General features: G+C 36.0%; 1 protein-coding gene across 2 annotated transcripts in view; it reads right to left on the reverse strand.

Moving 5' to 3' along the window:
- Positions 1-3,222: 3,222 nt before the first annotated feature.
- ETNK1 (ethanolamine kinase 1) overlaps positions 3,223-24,570 on the reverse strand; it is a 30,889-nt gene continuing 9,541 nt past the window's right edge. Inside the window, exons 2-8 of one of the 2 annotated variants that reach the window (XM_026066887.1) lie at positions 19,973-20,232; positions 19,022-19,162; positions 17,385-17,527; positions 10,679-10,762; positions 9,172-9,332; positions 5,315-5,388; positions 3,223-4,074 (exon numbers count right to left, since the gene is read on the reverse strand). In XM_026066887.1, the coding sequence (XP_025922672.1) occupies positions 4,002-4,074; positions 5,315-5,388; positions 9,172-9,332; positions 10,679-10,762; positions 17,385-17,527; positions 19,022-19,162; positions 19,973-20,232 (936 nt within the window). In that variant the 3' untranslated portion in view covers positions 3,223-4,001. The remainder of the gene's footprint in view (positions 4,075-5,314; positions 5,389-9,171; positions 9,333-10,678; positions 10,763-17,384; positions 17,528-19,021; positions 19,163-19,972; positions 20,233-24,570) is intronic. The other variant, XM_026066888.1, reaches the window with a different exon arrangement.

Here is a 24,570-nt window from a genome sequence, read left to right on the forward strand (position 1 = left end):
TAAGTCAGGAGACTTCTATCATAATTAATTCAATTGCTTTCACCACAGGAGCACACTCCTTAAAAGAGTGCTTCAGTTCTACATGTTTCAGTTTAGAAGTCACCAACATTCAAGGATATATAGGAAATTTTTGGAGGTTTAGTAAGCAAACAATTTTAACAGCCTTCCCTATACCACAGGTACTACATGTACCCCTGATATTTAGTTTGCTCTAATATTAGAACAGACTTTCTCTTAATCTTATCAYTGTATAAATTCCTTTATTCGCAGAATCATTCCCAAGAGCATGATGTTAAAAAAAGCTAATGAAAAAGATGACATTGGATGCCCAAGGCTATAAATGGATACCTTAACATAAAGCTATTATGGTCTGTCAAGTTAACAAAAGAAGTCAGCACACAGAGTTAGATTTCTTCTTTACATCAAAATTTCTACAAAATAGGAGAGAATACAATGCAATACATGAGTCCATAAATGCAAGATACAGTACAATTCACACTAATTTACAAATGGCTATTTACACTGTTGTATATACATATACAGTCAGACCCGGTTAATGTGAATCTGATAATTCCTTTTAAAATGCAAATTAAGAACTGTAAATGAAGGAATTTAAAGTTATGTGAGATCAGATTAGTTATCATTTAGAAATCGTTAATGCTTAAACGCTTTAAGAAATTAGACACAGATTAACCAGATCTGACTGCAGAAATGAGAAGAAAAAAATTCACACTGTTCTGCTTTACAAAAGCAACCAGGCCACTATGGTCTATTGACTTGATGCTATTTATGCATGAATGCCATTAACTAACAATCCTCTTCATATTTACAATATAGGTTTAACTACAGAAAGAATTATTAATTTTGGCATTCATGACCTTAGCTTAACATAAAGGCAACAGAGTATCTTCTTGGCAAGTCACAGTCAGAACTACTAAGGGATGTTTCTAGAGCTCAGTCATTTCTTTTGTCCTCCAAGTATCTTAAAGTTGCTATAAAAAGACTGAGATAAATGAACTGAAACAAGTACACGTTCTCTAGTTTGGTGCTTTAGTACCTAACTTACATTCAGGATGTCCTGTATTCACAGTTTCAAGCTAGCTTATATCCTGCAATGCTATTGCAAGCTACCGCTTCAAACTTAACACATCTGCAGATATTCTTTAGGAAGCAAGAATACCTGAGTGCTACTGGCTAAAACTGATGTGGAGCAAGACTCAAGGTAACTGGCATTTCAGTCTGGATGGTGTTTTACAGTATTTCCTCAGAACAACTTTTATCAGGAATTGTTTTAATCTCTTTTTGTCTTGAAAGAAAGCTGATGCAAAGCAGTACTTAAGTGTGTAAAATGAATTTCAACATGCAACATGAAAGCCTCTATCAGTACTGCAAAGTTGACCACTGTAACTTGTGATAATCCTTGTGCTTCTTCAAAGTGGCTCAGGAAAAGCTTGCAGTATTTACTGTCTGCTTCAAAGTGCTTTTATGGGATTCAGTGGAACACAACAACTCCACAAAATGAGATGAGCCGCACTCATGAAGAGCTTTGGTTCTGCAGGAGCAAGTTTCCACTCTTACAGAGTTATTGCTACTTATGCTATATAAACAAAATACTACTGGAAAAATTACACTAACTCCAAACTTAAATAGTACTGGTACTTGAAGAGGGAATATGGATCACCAACTGTTGGGAAAGTTAGACAGCATCTCTCAGTGTTGGATTTCCCAAGACTATGTGAATTTCACAGCCTCTTTCAAGTATTTTATGAATACAAAGCAATACTGCCAGAAATAAAGTCACCACTTGAAGAAAACAGTAATTGAGTTCTAAAACTCTTTATCAAATTTACTTCCAAAGAGATCTTGCTGAACTTAAAATGGACTACCAAGAAAGCAAGGATTTACTCAATGTGAGTTTGCCGATCACATCTACAGGGAGAAAAAACAGAAAATAAGTGTCTTCAGTGCTGTTTCATGAGCTCTAGCAACATCCTTGATGACTGCTACAGAAGGAAAATATGTCAGTTTTACCTATTTGTTTCTATTTAACTACCAAGAGAATTTGCCCAATATAGTAGCTTCCAACTAACAAATGCTAAAAGAAAACTGTTACCCAATTTCAAGTTAGAAAAAATCCAAATTCTCCCATTTTTATTATACTTTCAAGGTTTTGACTGAAGGAAATAAAAAATTGGAGACATTCAGAGATGAATATAAACCAGTTAAGAGGGGGGAAGAAAAAAAAAACAACAAAAAAACCCAAATCTTGCTTTTGTAAAATAACAGAATGCCATTCAAAATGGTCTTTCAAGGTGAAAATTTTTCATTCACATCAATTGCTTTCTTTGTCCTGAATCAGTCCAAGCTTTTGTAAAGCACAGATGTATGCATGTGTATATATACACACATATGTATACATATCCATATATGTATACATATGTATATGTACACACACATATGACAATGTGCTCTAAAGCAATTTTGAATAAATACTTTTGCTGGAGTCTGTACAAAAGGCTCCCCACAATATTTACTCTTCAGGTAAGTTTGTGTTTACATGTGTACATGCACACACACAGACTTTGTACATGTGGGCACTTAAGTGACCAAAGTGCAAAGTTTTTCAGAGTATAATCAGGGTTCAGTATATGCCTGCCCAACTCCACACTGCATTGTTGGGTTGGTTTTTGTTTGTTTKTTTTTGAGATTTAAAGCCTCTTTTCCACTCCTAAACTTATACATTATTTTGCTAAGTAAACATTTTCCTTTCAATTCACATTTTGTAATCCAGATCATTCTTGGTATAATAGCTTTAAGAGACAAGAAAATATTAAATGTGTGATGATCAAAGCTCCATTGTTCAAATCTTATACACTTCCATACTATCTTTTGAACTGGAGACTTTGAAAAGTAATTTGCTACCACAGACGAAAAAACAGAACATACCAGAACCTGCAACTACAAGACCAAGCATTTAAGACTAGGATCCAAGGTTAAAAGATGACAAAGCAGAAGGAAAGACGTCAGCAATACATGAACTGTAAACCTAAGTGTCTTGCTCCCCAGTGCAACAGGATCTCTGTTTACTAATCTTCAGTTCAATAGTCCGTTCTGTTCGATACTGCTGAAGTACATCAAATACAGAGACCAGAATAGTGTTCATTTCTGAATCAAGTTTCAAAATGGAATACAGATTTTGGAAGAGTGGTCTTTTTTTTTTTNTTTTTTTTTAAGTACTCTTAACAAACAAGCAGCTTTCCCACAAAAGTTAAAGATGGTACATTTCCCATCTAACACTGTGACGGTTCACATTCTCAAAGAATCTGACGGCCACAGAACTTTTACATTTCTACAGCTTAACACACCAAGAAGGAAAATCAAAATGTTATTTACCATTTCAGCAAACAGGTTGATTCTTACAAAACAGAGAAGTACCGCGAGATGGAAAGCTACTCTTTTTTTTTGATCCTCCTAGCCTTTTTCCCCAATTACTGCATACAGGTCATCAGTATCTTAAGAGTATATTATCACTGATATTTTGCTTGTATAGATCTAACAGATTAATATTCTCTGACCATGTAGTTCTCTAATATAAGTTAACTCAACTTCAATAAAATAAGTTGTTAAACAAATCCTTTGGAACAACTTCACTGTCTGCACCCAACTTTTACAAAAACTGATGAAAGCAGCAATGGAATCATGTTAAACTTATAATAAATAATTCACATACAACATATGTTAAATTACAAAAAAGGATTAAATTGACATTTCTACAACCTTTTATAGATTTAGCAAGTTTCTAATCCATTTTATATCAAAAGCAGTAGGTATGCTCTTCATATTAAATTTAACATTGAAGGACTGTTTAGAGGCATTATTTATAAAGCAAGAACCACCAAGTGAGCATTACAGAACTTTAACAAATGTTTAGCTTTTTTCCAGTATCTGTTCTCAGAAGATTTGGGGGTTGTCTATCCACTTGGTAAGCTTCTTCCTCTTCATTACTCAGGAAGAGTTAATGTCATGACCTCCAGCTTCATTTTGAAATACTGGTTAAAACGAACAATTGCATACCTAATCAAAGGGAGACAGAGAGATTAAGGTAAGAGCAGATAATTCCTTACATAAATGGAGCCATACTAGGACTAATCAGAAGTCCACCTAACCCAGCACCTTCCAGAGCAGCTGCTGAAGGAAAAAATTAAGAACAGAGCAACCATATTATGGTAAATCCTCAGAACACCCTCCCAGCTTGCTCCAGTTTGCAGAAGGGTTATGGTTCAGGGGTTATCAGAGGTGGTGAATGGACAGCTGCACTTCCCCAAAGCCTGAGCTTGTTTATTTCAAGAATGTTGTTTCAAAACTTGTTCCAAAACTGCAACAAAGTTTTTTGTTTTCTACCACACTGTGCTTTACCTTGTTTTTTTCTGCCACCTAGTGGTTACTAACAAGTACTTCTACCTGAGACTGATTAGTCACAGAGCTGGGGTGGGGGTGGTTGGGAAATCAGCTTTCTATACTAACTCATTTACAAAATGACATAACACAACTAAGCCTAATAACCTGCCTCAGTCATTAATGCAAAAAAATTCTAAGCTGAAGCAAAGTCTTATACTCAGCGAAGGTGATTAATTTTAATCACCTCTTCTAGTCCCCAATGGATAAATTCCTGTTTGTTGTGGTGAAAGAATGTAAGAAAAGATATGCCAAGACACACATTCACTTGAAACAGAACCATCAACCAGTGTCTCTCAAAATAGAACCAAGTATTCATTGGCATTATGGAGATTCCTTAAAAAGGAAAAGGGTAGGAATTTCTCAAATCAATATCCTATGCAGCACAAAGAAGCTCTTTTGTATGAGAGCTTGGTCTCCTGATTTTTGCGGTTGGAAACACAGCTCTTGTGTCTGACAGACACTACACCACTACACCACACTGACCAACTTACTTGGCTTCTGTGCTTTTGTCTATCCAATGCAAACAATACCTACAAAACAGGTTTAATCCACTCAAAGTTCTTTGGCATGTTACACTGTATGTTTTAGCCCAAAGGCACATACTAAACTAGAGAACTTTCAGTAACAAAAAGCAGACAGCTTTTATCATCTTGGTATCTTCAAATTTTTCTCTTAAAAAACACTCCCACACAGTAGGATCATGTAGATCAGGTCTGCTGCTCAGAGGTAGTAGTTTCTGATAGCTGGGGTGCTGGACTACATGATTTGCAGAAGTTCCTTCCAACCTCAACTCTTCTGTGATTCTATGAAATTCACTAACAGAAAAAAAGTGTCTATATGTAGCAAGCATACTTACCCTAAGAAATCAAAGTCAATGGTAGAATATTTGGCTTGAATTAGAGCCCACAATCCCCAAAAGAAGTGGGACGCCTAAAGGAAAAAGTTAGTAACAACAGATTAGCATTATATAAAAACAAACATATATTCTAACATTGAGACTAAAAAAATTATCTACAGGAGAACTATCAAAAAAAAAATCTTTTTGCAAGTCTGATATGTTTACCAAAACATTTTCAGTAAGCATTACAGATTTCATTACTGGCAATCAGATTATCTCCATAGGTCTCCTGACTCCCCAAGTTTATTTTCCAAGATATTGTATTTGTAAAATAGTCATCAATCAAGTATAGTGTTGTGCAGTTATACACATTGTGTTAGAAAGTGCACAGGAATAATTCTATTTCATTTCCACTGCTATCAATTAAAGAACTTTTACTAATATTATTCTACACACATTCAACTCGTGTGCGTGTGTGTGTGTGTGTGTGCACACCTGTGCACATGTATGTATACATACAGATAAAAGCTCCTTCCAATTCTTTGAGTACACCCTTAGATTTACACCTTACATCCTTTGATTACACCTTCACTACTGACTTGGACAGACAAATACAATCCGTAGCTGTGTAAGAGAACCTCTAAGTCATCAGCATTTACAAAAATTTCTTATCTGCTCCAACCTTACTTGCTTTTCCAATCCAAATACACAGCCCCTTTGTTCAGTTTCAGATTGAAACTATGGATTATATGAACGTTATGGTTATTAATATACTTCAATAAACACTGGAACATGCATGTATATGCAGGTGTGTGTGTATATATATACACATATATACACGTGTATATATATACACACATGTATCTACACATATACATGTGTGTATATACACATATGTATATATACACATATACATATGTGTAGATACATGTGTGTATATGTGTGTATATATACACACGTGTATATATGTGTATATATATACACACACCTGCATATACATGCATGTTCCAGTGTTTATTGAAGTATATTAATAACCATATCGTTCATGTAATACACACACGTATACACACACACGTATACACATACACACACACGTATACACATGTATACGCACAACGGCCATAAGCCAGATAATCTCCTTGTGAAAGATGCATTTAATTTCTGGACCACCCACATTACACATGATACATTTCAGACTTCTGTTCTGTAAATAGCTGCTTACAGTAATTACCTAAATTGCTTCCCAAAGCTTGCATGTAACAGCACTGTACTTACACGTGTCTTTACCAGAGGCATACAACATATATGCATGCACACATGCCTGAAAACACCTTAAACTGCAATTATTATATGGATGTGTGGATCTCTCTTCTCCACCTTTAATTTTGATAACTTCACCCGATGGTAAGCAGTTTGTAGTTTTACACCGGCATTCATTAAYTTTAGTTTATTTTCCCCTCAATAAAGCCTCCCACTTTAAATAACATTATATCTTGTGTTTGGCAGTATTTGTACACCATGTGAGGTCTAGTTCTAAACAGAACTCTATCCTCTTAAACATTAGCATGACCATAGTTTAGAACTGACAAACAACGCTAAATATATAAAACAGACCACCAGCCTAAATAATTGCAAATCTAACTTTCCTAAGTGAATGGGACAGCTGAATTTTACAGTAACAGTTGGTAATACAGATTAACAGAGTAATGGCAAACAAGCTGGTATTTTCTAAAGTAAAGACTTATTTAGTAAATCATCTTGCTAGAAATCAAATATTTGCTCACTGCAACCATTAGCTTTTTGCCAGAAAACTAAAGGCATTATGTTAACTACAGTATACTTGGATAGTCAGAAAGAGGACTGAAATAAGGCCAATTTGGCTTAGCCCTAGTCGTCCTAGGCATAGTCTGGCATTTTATCCTTTAGTTTTATCTTGTTTTGCTTTTTACTATCTAGCTGCTGGGTAAAAGGTAGTTTTGCCATAACACTTCATGTTACATCTCCCATGCAAAGCAAGATCAGGATTAGCTGGAAAACTAACAAAATAATAAAGTAGCTTTGGAAATAATGCAGAGATACAACCTTTTAAGTAACTCCTGAAAAAGAGGAGGCATCTTAAAATTACTTCTAACAGTATATACATAATGGGGGCATTCAATGATTAAATGCCACACCTGTTTGAGTTATTGTTCATAAACTACATCTGACTGTTGCTGGATGTTGTTTTTTTCCCTAAAAGACAAGGCACCGAAATCGGGTGGAATTCTCCGAAGAAGGATCAAAACTGAACATGCTCAGCCCTTTCAAAGGGAAGGAACAAGGGAGCAAAGGCTTTAGATCCAGAGTCTGCAGCTGACAGACTGACAGCAGAGAGGAGAGACCTTCTAGAACACAAGACAGGAGGAGCAGGGAGTGGACTCACACAGCCAGGCCTCAGGCTACGGAAAGACAAAACTTCCTAGGAACAACAAGACAGCACACATGCACTTTTGCTGCAATTTAAATCACTGAAGTGACTAAAACCAAGCCTGGAAGCAACTCCCTGCCTGTCAAGACACTTCAGGCAGAGGAGTTGAGGCAGTACTGAAAGACTCAAAGGTGACCAAATTATCTTTAGAAAAGTAAGCATCTTAGTTTTACTCTTAAAAAAAAATAAATAAATAAAAAGGCTTTTAAATTCATAAGTGTTATAGGTCTTTATGAATCACTGCCTTCCTCTTCTGTCTCCTTACTACTATAAGTTCAACGCAGACCCACCAAAGAGCTCTGGACAACTTAGGGATCTGTCCAATGAACAGCTGATGAAAATACTTGGTAAAAGTTCATCTCCACTTGTTTCCAAATACTGATTGCACCCTTTGCTTGAAATATTCTACAGAAGTATCATAACACACCATCAAAATTCTGAGGCAAAGTTACTTGCTACTTTCTGCCATAAACTCTGAGGTCTAGAAAGTTAAAAAGCAAAAAGTATCGTGCTCTTAGTCTAAAATCCAGCCACCCAGCATTAAAAAACCCAAATCCTATTGCTTCTTAAAAAGCTTAGCACAAAGGAGACACATACTACACACTCCATATGTGAAATAATCTAAAAAATGAATTAGCAAATTTTATGTGAAGGAGCAGTATTGGTATAACTGACGGTCTGGAAAATGTGAGACAAGGGAGGTCCTTTGGCAGTCATGTTAGAAGAAGAAAATCTAGAAAACCCAACTTCCAATCTGTGAAAATGATCAATTCACACCTTGTTCTCCACCCCCCCCCCTTTTTTTTTTTTAGTACAAGGATCAGCTGGACTGGAGGTGTTGAGAACTTGCCACTCATAATACCTTCACTGGCTAATTTAGATAGCCATCAAGGCACAAGATACCACTTAATTTTCTCTCTGACAATGGGGAATGGCAGCCTATCTGACTACACGGAACTAATGCTTGACCTGAGCCTTTTCAAGGAAAATCAGCCTTAGGAGAAAGGTCAAGGGGGAGCAGAAGGAAACAGACAATCACACAGAGTAAATAGAGGTCTGCTGCATCAAGACTACACATTCTCATTTAAACCGGTCAAAAATGACTTTGCCTAGAAAATGAAGTCATAAGATATAACCATATGTGACCTAACATTATCTTTCTGCTAGAGATAAAACGGATTTGAGTGACCACTTAATGCATACGTAAACAGCATTTGAGGAATAGGCATGGTGTTACCTGAAAAGCAAGAGTAAAAAGAAAGCTCAAAATTTAAATAAAACAGGCTACAGAAGTTTTTCTTCATATACTACAGCACTTTGAATAAGAAACTGGCAATTACATTTGTCTATAAAGTAGCAGGCTTCTCTATAGCATTTGATACATTTTAATTTACAAATTGTTATTTACCAGTGCAAACTGATTGACTTGAACATAAAGAACTTCAACCTCCTTCTCACTGACTTCTGTACCAAACCCTTTGTATTCTTTGTAGGCCTCAAGGTAAGATCTCAGCCATTGTTCCTGTAATTCTCTGTTGGGATAGAGGCTGTAGTCTACCTCATTTACTCCTAGAAAAAGAAAAAAAAAAATCCCTGTCAGGATTTCAGAGCATCTTAAAACAACAAAAAAAACCCACACACCACACACATCCACGCACCACAGAACCACAATAGTCAACTATTCTCTCCCCACACACAGATTAATGTGGACAAACATAAGTATCTGTATTTTTACTCTGAGCTGATTTTATTAGTTACAGGTTGGAAAGAATTTCTCACACAGGATTCAACTTAGTAAGAATTATCCTGTATATATTTTCAGCCACACACATATTCTATTTATACTTTGAAATTCAGCAAGTTTAATGTCGAGGGAGGCCTCAGGAAAAAGCATCTGCACTGTGAACCAAAAGCCCTCCCACAGATGTCAAATATTAATGCATTTTGTATGAAAATGGACTTATATGCAACATTATCCAAAGTTGAATCCAATTACATACACATTGTCACCAATTAAGCTCATATTTCCAAGACAGAAGCTTTACGAAAAGTCTACCCTCCCTTCCACAGGGTATTGGTAGCATTAGAAGTCTTATCTCTATAACTAGCTTTTTGGTCCTATTTTTCTTTTACAGCATATAGCTCCAAATCTACCTAACTGGTGATGCCCAACCACAGGCCATGTATAGTCTGCCAGGACTCCCAATCCAGGATCAAAGTTCACGCCCACTGGCTATTTTGCCCAGAGGATTTGAGAGTACATCTTGTCTACACAGCTGGATAAAAACTGTTCTGTTTTCAATAATCTGCTTTAGCCACACTTTCTCTCCCTCCCTCAGGGACCCCCTTCGTCTCCCTCCCATTATATCACCTTCCACATATGTGCTGTACACTACGTGCTTTCTCAGGAGCATTGTGCTTAATATGTGCATGTGTCAGCAGTAGTGTTATATGAGGCATAAAATACTATTTTATGAACACTGTAGGCCTCTAACACTTGAACTCTTTCCTGAAGAAAACAAACAAACAAAAAAATCCACAGATTTGTGCTTGACCTTTGCCACTCTCTACTCATCCAGTACAATTGCTCTGCAGAAGCAAAAAAATATATTTTTCTTATTTGTGTGCAGAATCTTCTTATGGTACTTAGTCCTTAAAGGCTTACTTGGACTTTGAAGAGGTCCCAGATGAAAAATCAAAAATTTTGAAATACATTTTGTAAAGAACTTCATTTAAAAAAATTCAAAGGGCATAACCAGCCTGCAGGAAGGACATTAATACGTTCTGATTCTGTCAGAGGAACAGCTACACATATAGATATAGATAGATAGATATGCACACAGGGCATGTGAAGTACAGGAGTGAGAACTGTTTTGTTACTAAGTTGACCTTTACCTTGGAAATCCAAGTTTTACCTGCAAATTCATTGAAGTGATTCCCAATGTCATAAGCCAAGTAGTTGTATCCAGAGTACTCATAGTCTATGAACTGTACATCACCTATGTGAGAGACAACAACAGCAACATCAGAGTCCACATCAAAGAAGTCACAGCCCTAATCCTTTGGTGCCTTTGAAATTTTGAAGAAAACAAAACAAAACACACTGTCTTATTTGTGCTCAGTTGTGTGTACTCAGACATTCCAGGGTAAGGCTGTGAATTTTGTGATACAAGATTATCTTGAACATTCATTAAAGAAAGCTCTTAAATAATTACCTGGAGCTTACAATATTCTATTTTTAAACTATGAATAGAAGAAGTTCAATTTTAACTTTTACCACATGAGGGCATCCGTTCCCTTCAAAATAAGAAACACCATAGAGGATCCTTTACTTAAACTTTATGTAGAAATAAAGTAATTTTTCCCAACTTAAGTAACAGCCCTGTTTATTTTCTCACAAGCGTGTAACCAAGGTGGATTAACATGTTGTAACTTGTTGGTATTATCCCCCCAACAGTACTTACAATTTAAGAATAGTCTTGCTTTGTTGTTTTTTAGTTGACTTAAATTAGTCAAAAGAAAGTGACAGGAAATGCTGCAGTGTTTGAATCTAGGTAGTTTTATGTAAGAAAGAACTGTTAAAGCAGCAACATGCCGCCCCAAATGCTTCCAAATTACTAACTTTTACACTATACAGTGTTTACCTACAGGGAAGCAGGGGAAAGTGCTTCATACAAGGTAGTACAGCCTTGAACCTCCTCAGGAAGGTCTGTATCACAGCAAATTGTCAATACATCAACAAGTTGGAATAATTAAACTAAGTGTCTTGCATTCCAAGGGAAACACAGTGAAATTACTAAAAACATCAGAAAGGGAAATGAGGGGTAACTTAAGAGTTGTTTATAATAGAAATTTAAAATGTAAATCAAACTAGAAATCTTGCATTTCCCACTGCTATGCTGAAAGGAACAGCTTTCATAGTTTGCACTACTCCCTCTCTACACTTTACTTCTACTGACTATCTGCGTATTTATTCAATAAAAACATATACTCCTTCTATTACAATGAATAACCTTATTTACGTGACTTAAAATGTCTTACAGATAGTAATGCTAACCACCAGATTTCCAGGTGGAAAAAGCAAGAATAAAGTTGAACTACATTAGCTATTTCCTGGACTGTAAGGATTATAAATCTCTAATATAGTACTTGCTAAAAAGATTTATGGATATTGCACATACCAGATACAATAGCTTTGCCACAGACAAGTGTCCCAAGTAAGTTATCACAGGACAACTGTGTTAGTTTGTCATATCTATGTGGTTCATCATCTTCATCATGTTTGAAACACTACCCCATTAATGTTTTTCATGTTTTTATATGTATCCATCTTCTTACGTAAGCACTTAAAATGGAAATTAAACCCCACAACATGAACAAAATCACTTAGTCACAATCCTCCAACTCTGAGTTTACCCTTTCCTCCACAGAAACAGAGGACTGTGTACCAAGCTTATGAGGTTAAACATATTAGGCTCTGACAAACCAACATGGGACTGACCTGCAAAGTAGCAAGCTGCTCCCAGGAAAATCTTGTTGGCAGTACATAATTCAGGTTCTCTAGAACACTAAAGCAATTTTACAACAGCTGCAGCCAAGATCTTACGATACAGTCACAGATTAACTTCTCCTGCTACTTGACTGACACGTTCATATACTTGCATGTTTTTGTGCTTCTTAGTGGTTCTTTAGTTTTTGTTTGTTTGTTTTAAACAAACATCTGTAAGTTACAAGCCAGTAAAAATGCACAGCCCAACCCTGGTTACCATTCTGCTACACAACTGAACTACTAACCCCCTCCCCAATCATTTAATATTGCTTGTATTCAGAGTTTTTCTCTCCCATATAAAATATAAACATTGCAGTTGTAAAAGTCTGTCTGCAAAATATCAATGTAAAATATACTTTAAATAAATTACTTTAATGCCCAAATTTCATCTTGAACATATCTGTAGTGTCAGTACGTTTTTTTAAATACAGCTAGCCTTTAGATCTTATTTCCAGATATAGTTAATTATATTATAAAATAATAAATTGAATCTAACAAGGTACAGATGAGGCTGTTACCAGGCTCTGCACTCTCCTATGGGGAGGAGCATGMAAACAAGTGATGTGACAAACCTCCAGGCAGTGCGTTTAAGTAGCACGGTGCACGCCGCCACAAGGCAGCAACAATGGCATACCTAATCTGTAGCAGATGAAGAAAATTGGGCAAACTCACATTTGATAAGACAAAACTTTTTCACTTTAAAGTCCTGCATTTTTACTGATCTCTTTCAGAACCATGCTACTGTGGAACTCAACCTTAAATTTAAATTGTGGCACGAAACAGATTAAAGATGCACAAGTCTTTCTTCCACAAAGAAAGCAAAAACTTTAAGTCTGTCACTCCGCAAGTTTTTTGTGTACATATCTCAGCTACCTTGTTTTAGGAGAAACAGGAGAAACTTTGCATTAAATGTCAAAGTGTCCACAGCATTAGACGTTACTTTTAAGACTTACTGTAATTCATACAGGAAAGCTACTTCTAAGAGATATGGTTTACACTAGTAGTTAATCAAGTAGCTTTTGTTTTATAGCAGTATAAAGAATTTGTTATATTCGACCGACATCACCAGGAGCAGGCAGACCAACAACAGACACTAATAAAAGCATATTTATTTTATTGAAGTCAAAGAGTAGTTAAAACTACACTCTCTCATCTCTCTGGACAAGCTATTGTCATGAACAGTAATAAAATGTTCAAACATTCTTGATATCTTTAAGTTGAAAAGAATTTCTTTTACTAAGTGATCTACTACTGTAGACAACATACAATGTAATGTATGAACACTACACAAAGATACAAAACAGAAGCCACATTGTGCTTTACATCTGAAATCCAATTTTTAAATATATCAAAAGAAGTAATCAAGAGGGCATCTGCTGGATCTCTTCAGGGAACTGAAAGGTAGGGAGGTGATGAGACCCCTCTTTCTAGCTGCTCTTCACTTTCAATGGTTTAGCAAGTTAAACACTTTCCATGTGCAAGTGCTAGCTGTAGTTGTCACAAGAGAATCACATATCCCAAGTTCTCTCCTATCCTGCTCATGAGGTAAGCCAATGAGGCCCTACAACACAGCTTCATTAAGAGAATCATCTATGCTATGAACATATTTAAAAATACACAAACGGGCCACATACTCAAAGAATAATTTTAGCTATAAATACCCGATATACCTTTGCAAAATAACATAGGTTTTCAGATCAAAACCAGAAGCCTTAAACATACCTCAGTCTTCAGAAGCACTGAGCACCCACAGACTCCTACCAAAGATCATAGAAAACATTGGGTAGGCAGAGGGAATAAACAAAACAAAACCAGCCATCTACCTACACGCTTAACTTCCTGGCAGATGATGTTAATACATTTAAAAAGAGCACATACAGATATAGACAAAAAAAACCCTACTGATACTTGGTCTTATTGAATAGCAATATTTGAATACTCTTAAGACATCAGGTATCTTTCAAAACTCCCAGCACAAGTTTAAAAAAGCTTGAAGAACATCACAAGGTCTATAAACAAAAAATACCAAGCAGCAAGCAGACTATTTTGATGTTCAAATTGTAATTAAGAGCAACATGAAGCTCTGAATTTTCTTTGAAAAGTAATTCACACTCATAAGTTATGTTAAGTAACACTTGCAAGTTTTCATATCCTGCGTGACTTAAAACGGACATTAACAAAGCAGCAAGAGGCACAGTTCTCTGAGCCACAGCATGAACGAATTCAAATCAGATGAGTGACACACTCCACTAAATGGAGGCAGCACTCAATATGCTATTCCAGCCTTATAAAAATAGCTTAAGGACACAAGACTGATTCTTCTTAAAAACAATTATGTGGCACAATTATGATTTTTCTTGCAACTTAACATGAACTTAATCTGGAGGACAAATCTAAAGCAAAGCATGGGGACAAGCCAGAATCATTGTATCTTCACTGGCCCAGAGTTCTTTTATCTGTTGACAGTCTGTAGCTTTTCCATGCCTAGTCGTAAGCATTCACAAACAACATAATGGATGAAGTGTTGTTAAAACCAATAAATGAGTTATTTTGTTTGTGCCAGCCTCTAAAAAAACATATGAACACTACCTGCTTTGATCAAATTTTACCAAGTAAAAGGGAGAGAAAAAAAATGAGTAGTTAATCTAGAATACTGATTTTTCTCTCCTCAACTCCAGCTTAGGGTCACCAAGATCTTTCTCATACACAGGAACCTTTCTAGATGAATTGAATAAATTTAGTAAGATCTCAGCAACACCAAAGCTGTTAAACTAACTTTATACAGTTAGAAGTCATACCTAATGGTGAAGTGCATCTTTAAAGATTGCATTTTCTGCTCTTGCAAAGTTACTTGTACACCAATACAAACTTTTCCTTTGCTAAACAGGAACTGTTTGAATTCTGTTTATGTACACTTAAAGTTAAAGCTGAGTTTCCACTTCATAAATAATATTCCTCATCTTAAGATTGTACTAACAGACAGAAGGGTAGTCTTTGCTCTGTAAGAAGCGCAGTACAAGAAACAGCTTTCACAAGACAAATATTCTACAAATGGCACTGAGGTTTGGTTACTATAGAAACGGCACCTGGTGGACCTGGATTGCAGAAGTTTTACAGTACAGTATACACGTGCAACATTCAAGCATGTAAGTTTAACAATCTACCTACTTTATATTTCCAAGTCTTTTTCCCAGTCATTTACAGCTAGCTTCAGGCCAAAGTGCTTTACATACCTCCCTCCTCCCCACCCTGTCCCCAAACACTAAACACTCACACACTGGTTATTGTAGGATTGCTCATAAGTGAAGCACTGCTGGCATTGTTTTTTCTCCATTCTGTTTACAAAAAGAAAAGCATATATCATTTGTTTTAAAAGTAGGAATTTTAGACCTATTGACCATGACAGTGAGCCTTTTAAAGGAACTCCTCTTGTTTTATTTTACTTTGAAGAATGGTTCTACTATGAAAAGTGACCATAAAAAAAATGACTTTTACCTCAGTGGACTTGATCTGGAATGCTAAAAACCAAGGTAATTTCAGTATTAAAAAACAACAACAACAACAACCACCCCACAGTAACAATGAATTTATTTTTGGTACTAAAAAACTGCAACTCCAATGTGTCTAAGAACACAAGCTGTTTTTTTTTTTTTTTTAAACTAAGTAGAACTGTAATCTACCCTTGGACCTAAATAAAACCACTAAAATTTTTTATTGAATTCTCTAGAATTTAATACTGATGGTAATCACATTGTACAGGTGTAACAGGACCCATATAACTAGAAGTACTAGCAATTCCCTTCAAAAATGGAGTTGCTCAGATGGAAGCTTACAAGATATGCAAGAGGAGCATGTGTCTGTGTGTGTGTCTGTCATGCATTCAGTGTATATCTGATGCAGATAGCGGTTATACACACACAGACAATTTTCATATGAGAACCAACTCCAGCATTTTCTTTGTTAATTTTTATTTGGAACTTAAAGCACAAAAGCTGAAGAGCTCAAAAGACCAATGTTGACTGAGGAAGAACAGTTCCATCCAAAGTCATTTACTTCACACAACTTTAGTTTAAATGGCAAACTGATCACCAAACTGTTACAAACACGTACAAAGCTACTAAAAAGAACATGTCATCCTCGTTTCTAAAGAAGGTCTTGAATACCTATCGGATGAATTTGTTGCACTCAGCTGAGCTTGGATATTTGAAATAGGAGAAAAGTTGTGCAGGTAAGCTAGAAAAGTAAGCATTTTTACTGCACCACGTCAATTTCAGTGTCATAAGTTTGCTTTGCGTTTTTGTTTTAATACCCCATTTAACTGCTTCATTTAGTAACCGAACCTCAAACCACTAAAACCAAGTAATAAAAGATACTGTGGGTTTCAACAGAAACTAAAAAGCATCTGTCTAAGGCATCTTTAATAAAAATGGATCATTTTATGAGTTCAATTTACTATAACAAAAACATAATTCACCTTTGCCAAGATGTGTACTGTCTACAACAGTTTAAAGCAAGCATATATTTACAAGAGAAATCTTCAACATTAAGATGTCCATGTACCTCATACAGAATAAAAATTGAACCACTGAATGTAGTGCTAAGTACCACTAAGATACTTCATCATGTAAATCTCTTCCTTGGCAACAACACAATCTGACAAACCAGAACAATACACAGATAAATAGGAGATACCATCTTCAGGTTATTTTCTATGCTTGCATGATCCTCCCCTCCCTCCCCGCCCCCCAGAAACTTTGCACACTAGAATAGAATTACTGTAAACAATTACATACTTTGAAGCCTTCAGTCATACAGGCAGGCTATATATTAACAAATTCATTAAGGAAAAAGCAAGAACTCCAAGATTTTTCTTTATACACTAGCATATAGATGAGAATTAGCTAATTAGGCAAATAATCATTTACAGAGATACTGCTACCATTATACTGAATTTTAAAATGCCAAAATGAGTTCACTTGTTGCCATCAGTAAAATGACATTACCAACTTAGCAAATACAACCACAGAACAAAGCAAAATAAACCAATACTTACTGCTATGTTCAATACCTACCTCGTTTCTTGTTGTAAATAATATTCTTACACAAGAGGTCATTGTGACAGAGTACCACTGGCGATCCTAAATTTGACAGTCTTTCCTTCATCCAGGCCATCTCTTCCTGAAGGACTTGAGGACTTGGAATGTCACTCAAAAACCTTTTTAGGTATAAGACATTAATATTTAGTATGGTGCTCCGCAGCAAACAGTTGCAGTGAAATAACTTTATTATTATCCTCTACCCTCTTATTTCCAAAAATGCAATACACCTTCTCTCAAACTAGGCACTATTTCCCCTGCCACCCTTCAGTCAAATTATGACAATTATTCCCCTCTCCCCACCCAAAAGTTATTCTCTGAAGATTGTCTGTGCTATAAACAATAGTAGTCCAAAACTCAGAAGCAGGACTGAGCGCAATCCTGCACATTTTCAAAGACTATATATTAAAACGGATGTAGCATGATTTTCATTCACTTAATGCTTAAAACATTACATTATTTTCTTCAAATAGAATACATAACAGTGATTAAATACTACATGTATCTATACAAATAAGAGTATCATTTTTTCCTCTAGTACAGCAAATACTCAAGTAGCTATTTTATGTTTCAGATTTTCAATTAGTTGCTCAAATTTTTCAGTTTTCTTGAGAATTTTATCTAGTAGAAGAAAATCAAATAAGGAATACACTAGCAAAGTTGCATTAATTAAAATGCAGCAAATAGGGCAACTGGCATCAATATTCTTAAAGAAGTTTTTAAGATTGTTTTAAGCTGGAATCTGCTAATTGAGAGGTATGAAATTTGACAATACTGTACAAACACTTCCAAATTATATCTTTTAACTTTGATTTCCCTTTCCTCCCTGAAAAGGATGTCTTCAACTCAAGCTTTGGATTACAGCACAGAACCTTTATTTAGGTTAAACACTGCTCCCAGTATTGTTGTTCCTCTTATCCCAACCTCCCAGTGACCGGGGGGGGGGGGGGGGGATGGTTTCAAAAACCCCAAACCCAAGTGAAGCCGTTATTTGTATTCTACAACAGAAAAGATCTGACTGCACAGACTTTTTCTCCTCTTCTGGAAAACACTTTGGAAGCATCTCTCATCATCCAAATCAACCTTTCATTAACTTTATATCATCTCAGTTTTTCGATAAGAAAGTCTATAAATTGAACAAATAACACAGAACAGCTAACAGAGGCAGGTTAGAAGGAACTGCAACCCCAAAAAACAAACAGCATGCTTTCAATATTTATTCCCGGACAAATGGCTCTATGCCTTTGGGGAGATGGGAGATTCTAAGCTGTCAGACACACCTACCTAAGTACCACCTTCACTGAGCCTTGGCTCTTTATGAACAATAAACAAAACTACCACAATGTATTATGAAGTGTCAAATCAACAAAAGCACTATATGGAGATATATAGATATAGATACACACACACTACACCAAGTGAATTAGAAGTCTCTTCTTGTCATATTTTACATTTATAAGCTACTTAAGAGTACAGTAAAAACCCAAACTCTTACACACTTTCAACCTTAAGTGACAACTCAAACTATGTCATAAAAATTCTTCTATCCCTTGCCCTGGTATGAAGTAAGAAGGGTCAGAGTCAGTCAGAAAAGCTGATAATGAAATATCTACCTTTTATTTACTTCCTCATCTGTAAATTCGGTGGGTATAAGAGAAAAGTATTTCCCCATCTTTAGCCAGAGGTTAGATTTAGGGATCCATCCATTGTGTGCATGAATAGTATGGATTTTAGCAAGCTGTCTGGCAATCAGTCTAAAAAAATAAAAAGTTTAATTTAATGTTACATTTGCAATAGATGGGAGAGTCCTTACCATATCTTTTACTAGCAAAAAGAGGAGACAACAATATGCACAACAGTGAATCCAAGGAGGATATGCATAAGACCAGTCGTATGGAAGCACAACAAACAGCCTCCTGCAAGACTCAAAGGTCTTTAATAGCACTACTAAAAAGTGTGGCAGGGGGAAGAGAGAATTAGTTCAGTTACAGTATGCACTTGACCTGTATTTACAGTCTATTCTTCAACTTGTATATCTTTAGAAGAGTTGACTCAAATTTGCTGCAGCTTTTGGGCACCAAATACATTTCAGTTCATGTATGAAACGCCAAGTCTTAAGACATTTTCTGTTCACCACTGATACCTTAAAAAAATTAAGTCTCAATGGAAGACTATTTTGAATCTATTCACACAAAACAGAGCATACTAGGAACCAAGAGCTAGGATTCACTTTAATCAAATACAGCCCCCTATGCTGAACCATGCACCATGTTAAATAAATAAATTTCCTGACGGTAACATGCAAGTGTTAACAAACATCTTGGAATAAAACCAACTCTAACATGAACCTTGCTGCTTCCCCAGAAGACCGCATATTTTCAGAACTGAAATACCATGATTAACTAGATTAGAGGATAATGAGCTGTCATATAGTAAGAGCATTAAATACTACTATAACCTGCAGTAAGTTGTTTTCTGTCTACTCTCAAACTGACTTTGAGATCATCTGGGCCTGACAGAACCCCATAAATGCATCGCAGAACTCAATAAAATAACAATCTTACCTGAAAATATCTGGATTGCATACATGTTCTGGATCCAGTGCTTCCCCCTGCATGAACTCATAGCATAGGCCATTATTGAAAGTACAGTATAGTTGAGGGGCACAGCCATGGGCCTGCAACACACGGAAACTCTTCACCTCCTCATCTCGATCTACTAGGAGCTCGGTCTTATTTCCATAGATTCTAACTAGAACCACATCATCCGTTATGTCACCCACGTAGCAGCCAATAAGTTTATTGGTGATTCCATCAGTGAACAGCTGAAAAGTAAAAATAATGCATAAGCTACTTAGTTCTGCATTTATATTTTGGATGTGCAGGAGAGGGAAAAGAATGCAGGGTTATTCTTGCAGGCTCACAAAACACAGATGTTTACTAGACTGAGAATTAACAGAAGAAATCTTTGCAATACAGAAAAAACATGGAGAAAATTTCAAAGGTTTTCCATGTAACACATGAAGGTGGACAAGAAAGACAGGAAAGCACGCTACAGTGAAATACAGATATACTTATGCAAAAGTCAGCAACTGAAAGCTCATTATTATAAAATAAGTTTTCATATAAGCACTCCGAAACTGGTGTATTAAAATGGCCGAAATAAAAGCCCCAACAAAGCAGTAATCCTGTACCCAAAATAGGTAGGAAAACCTGCCTGGCACTGATACACACTACATGAAAACTAAGACAGTTTTGATGCACTTGAGAACTTCAGCATCTGCTGATCAATGTACAAGTATAAAAGGTATTTCTGGAGTTCTAAGCTACTCCTTTTAAAAGCCAGAATTCAGATCAGAAACTCAGTTCAAGTTCAGTGGTTATCTTCCCACTGGCCTTGAGATTCTACTGTTTGAGAATGACAACTCCTGAAGTCACTTACTCTGGCTCCTCTACAAATCTGAGAAAGTACTTCAAGAACAAGACCCCAGTCTTCAGCCTCAGACATCATTCCAAATTTAAGAGTTTCAGGAAAGACTTAGTTTTCTGCCATTTCACTTCACAACTGGTACATGATGTTCAAAAGACAAACAAGTATTCTGAGTCCTTATCATTAAAAAACATTGAAAAGCAGTTTTTAAAGCCCTGCAATTTACTTTGCCTCAGTGATCAGACTATTCACTGATGACTGAATAAGCTGAAAGTGAAGCAAACAACTCTTCACAAAAATAAGAACATTAATTGGGCATTATATTTAAATCTAATGACTAGCTATTTGTTGCCTTCTAAACAATAATGGAGGTATGGAGGCTACAGCTTCCCAGCTATGGAAAAAACAATCAAACTTCTTCTTTYGGCTTTGATGACAGGGGACTAAATAGTCAATAAACAGGTTTCACTCCAGGAGATGCCACCAGACAAGCATACAGGATGAGTTAATGGGCTGCATGTGCAGAACCACATTTTTTAAAGCATTTCTATATGCACTCTGTACCTGCAAGAGCAATACAGCAGTTCTCTCCTGCAATCTGGGACAGTTTTACAGTTCAGAAAAATAAATCAGATTTGGTGCTTTCAAACTCTTTGCACCCTGTCAGCCCAGACTGAATGCTTATAAACTTGATAGCTGAGCTTTTAAGACATCAGGTAGTATTTTGTCCCAGGCTTGTTTGGGTTACAAGAGAATTCTGTGAAAATAAGCACAATCTCAGAACCAGCTCCAGTAGCAAGGCTGGATGCATGAACTCTTAAAAACTGAAGTGACTCGGGGTAAGGCATTAACCACTGTCAGGTGACAAACCTACTTTCAGGGACAAGCTACATGAAAAGTGAGAATGCCAAGGTTTTCATAACTCCTGAACAGCCTCTTGCAAGACTGCTGTAGATTTAAATGCATGAGGTAAATGATTTAAAGTTATGGTTCCCATAGCAACTATAACTTGTACTCAAGCAGAATTTTTTTTAGGGTTTACAGTGTTTTAATTACAGTCCTAGCATGCCTCTTTTCCCACTCTGTTGACCCCAAAACCTTAATTAAAACTTAATTAAAAAAATAAACCCTCACAGAAAACAAAGCCTCCTTTCAGGACCCTGCACTAAAATAGGTGAGCAGCAGAAAGTAGCTTCAAGTTGGTTAATGCACATATCTAAAGATAAACAATCTTCCCTCAGATGGGTATCTTACAACTTTAACTTAATGCCTTTCTTTATCATTAATTCTCATTCAGGCTTTTTTGGCACATGCACAAGAGACAAATGGAGATGTGTTCCGATAACCTTTACTAGCCCTTTTTCAAACTACATAGGTGCCCAATGTTGTTAATACTGCAAGTAGCTTTTATTTAAAGGCAACCTGAAGGCTCTGGGGACAATAACTTTAATTCATAACTGTAACAAAAGTGAGAAAAGCAGCCCAATATTGAAACGTGTTTTATCAGAATGAAAATACTAATTTTTCAATGACAACAACTTGAATTCCTCATTATCTGATATCTCTTCACTCATCCTTCCTCTCTTTCTTCTCTCAAGGTGGAAGCCAGACCCAAAACAAGAACACTGACAAAGGTAAGAATTCTGTTGCATTTCAGACTTCATACTAAAGCCTAATGAAAGAGTATTTTTTTTGTCTTTTATTAAAATACACATCAACAACAGGCAATGTCTCTACACACACCTTTGTCCTTTAGGATGCAATTTTTTTTTCCAAAGTCAAATAGTAAAGTCAAAAACTCTGACATTTTTTGTGGTTTTCTTTTTTTCCCCCCAAGAGGTGGCTTTATTTTGAAGAAAAAAATCACCACCACCATGATTCAAACACAACTGACAAGCTCATTTGCAAGAAATCAAACATAAGGAGCAATTTTTAAATGCTAAAGAAAAAAATTCTGAAACTAGGTTAAGTCTCTCCATTTAGGAAAAGAGACAGCATCTTCCACTGTGAAGTCTCTATTTTGGCTATTATGTCTTACTTTCCCCAATATCGTATGTGATGAGGTGAACATGCTCCATAATAGATGCAGAAAAGGGTAGGGAGAGCTATATTTGTCAGCACAGTAACAAGAGAGAGTTCAAGGTCCCTGAAGAGAGACACAGAAAGGCAGAGAATATGAAGGCACTCTATTTGCTTAAACCTTTAAGAACACTCAGTCTTGCAGAAAGAGGTTCAATAGATCATTTACTTTTCATCTACACAAGACAACCTTAAATTCAAATAACCCTGCTTATATGATTCACTCAAAATTAAGACTTTACAATTTAGGGGCAAGTTTTATTGCAAGCTATTATCTTAAAATAAAAACTAGAGGTCTTCTTTTGGGAAAGCCATTCCACACAAGTTTTAATGCACGTTTTAATGCAAGAACCAATGCTTTCATATTTATGGAGCAACCAAATACTATACAGAAGTGTGGACAAAAAGTACTTGCCTGTTCCAGAAGTCACAACTGATGCGTTAACATCTATAGCATTATTTTACTTGAAGTAATTATACCAACAGAATCAGGTTACAAGGTTTGAGATTTTTTGAAAAGGAAAAGTTTGAAAGAAAACAGCTCCTAAATATTTATCAAAACAGCTAATTCCATTAACGCTATCGCCTCTTAATAGACAGTTTCAGTACATACGTCTTTCACTACATCAATCTATAGTTACCTTGTTTACAGCCAACAAGAGGATTTATTGATTCTGATTCCATTAATTTGACTAGGAATTTTCCAAGTTCCCTAAATGTCCCTAGACACTCAAAATTAGCAGTGAAAGGTACTAGTGAACTTTCACTGATAAATCTTCACATGTCATTTTCACTAAAACAGAAGTTAAAACAGACTTGTAATTTCCACATGCTAAACTAGAGACTGGATGAAAACATCTTTTAGTCCTTCACACAATCATCATCTTTTATGAAAGATAAGCATGTGACAGTGCACAGAGCCAGAATAAGAGACAAGTAATAAAGAATCTTTGCCTTCAACACAGTTTTCACAACAGCTAATATTAATTTTAAATTGCTACAATGTTAACTATTGCAACTGTAAGAAGAAAACTGTACCTTTTAGCATCATACCTCCAGGTTTTCATATTAAAGTGAATACAACTGTACTCTAACACTACCCTATCTTTTTGCTTGACACACATGCAGACATTTTAAGTTTTCTCTAAGTATGTAAGCATGTTATTGCAATACAGCACGTTACATCAAGATAAGGATGATGTGCTTGAAGAATGTTACCTTCTGTAACCAAATACAGTATTTAAGTGTGTTTCAGGGGTGGCTTATGTGAAGTCATAAATTACACCTTCATATTATGATGCATCTATTCATAACTCCCCTTCCTTAGTGTATAATATAGCAGCAAACAAATGTATAAGTACCGTTCCCACACATTTTTGCAAAAAACAGAATTGTTAACTCTCAAGAAAGTTGGAAGAGTTCACCATCAAAATCTAGAGTCATCTGCTTCTCAGAAACCACCAAGATTGGAAGTATACACCTTATGTTCTTAGCTAGCATCCAATTAAGGCAACTTACTCAAGCACATGCCTAAGTGCTTTAAAAAAAAAAAGAAGGGGGAGCACTTGCTTACTGGCATCAATACATACAATAGATGTGCAGAATTAGGGTGAAGACCTTTAGTTTAAAGAGTTGATGTTTTTCAGAATAAAGA

The sequence above is a fragment of the Apteryx rowi genome, unplaced genomic scaffold (assembly GCF_003343035.1).
Source record: "Apteryx rowi isolate R43461 unplaced genomic scaffold, aptRow1 scaffold_25, whole genome shotgun sequence".
NCBI classification, from domain to species: Eukaryota; Metazoa; Chordata; class Aves; order Apterygiformes; family Apterygidae; genus Apteryx; species Apteryx rowi.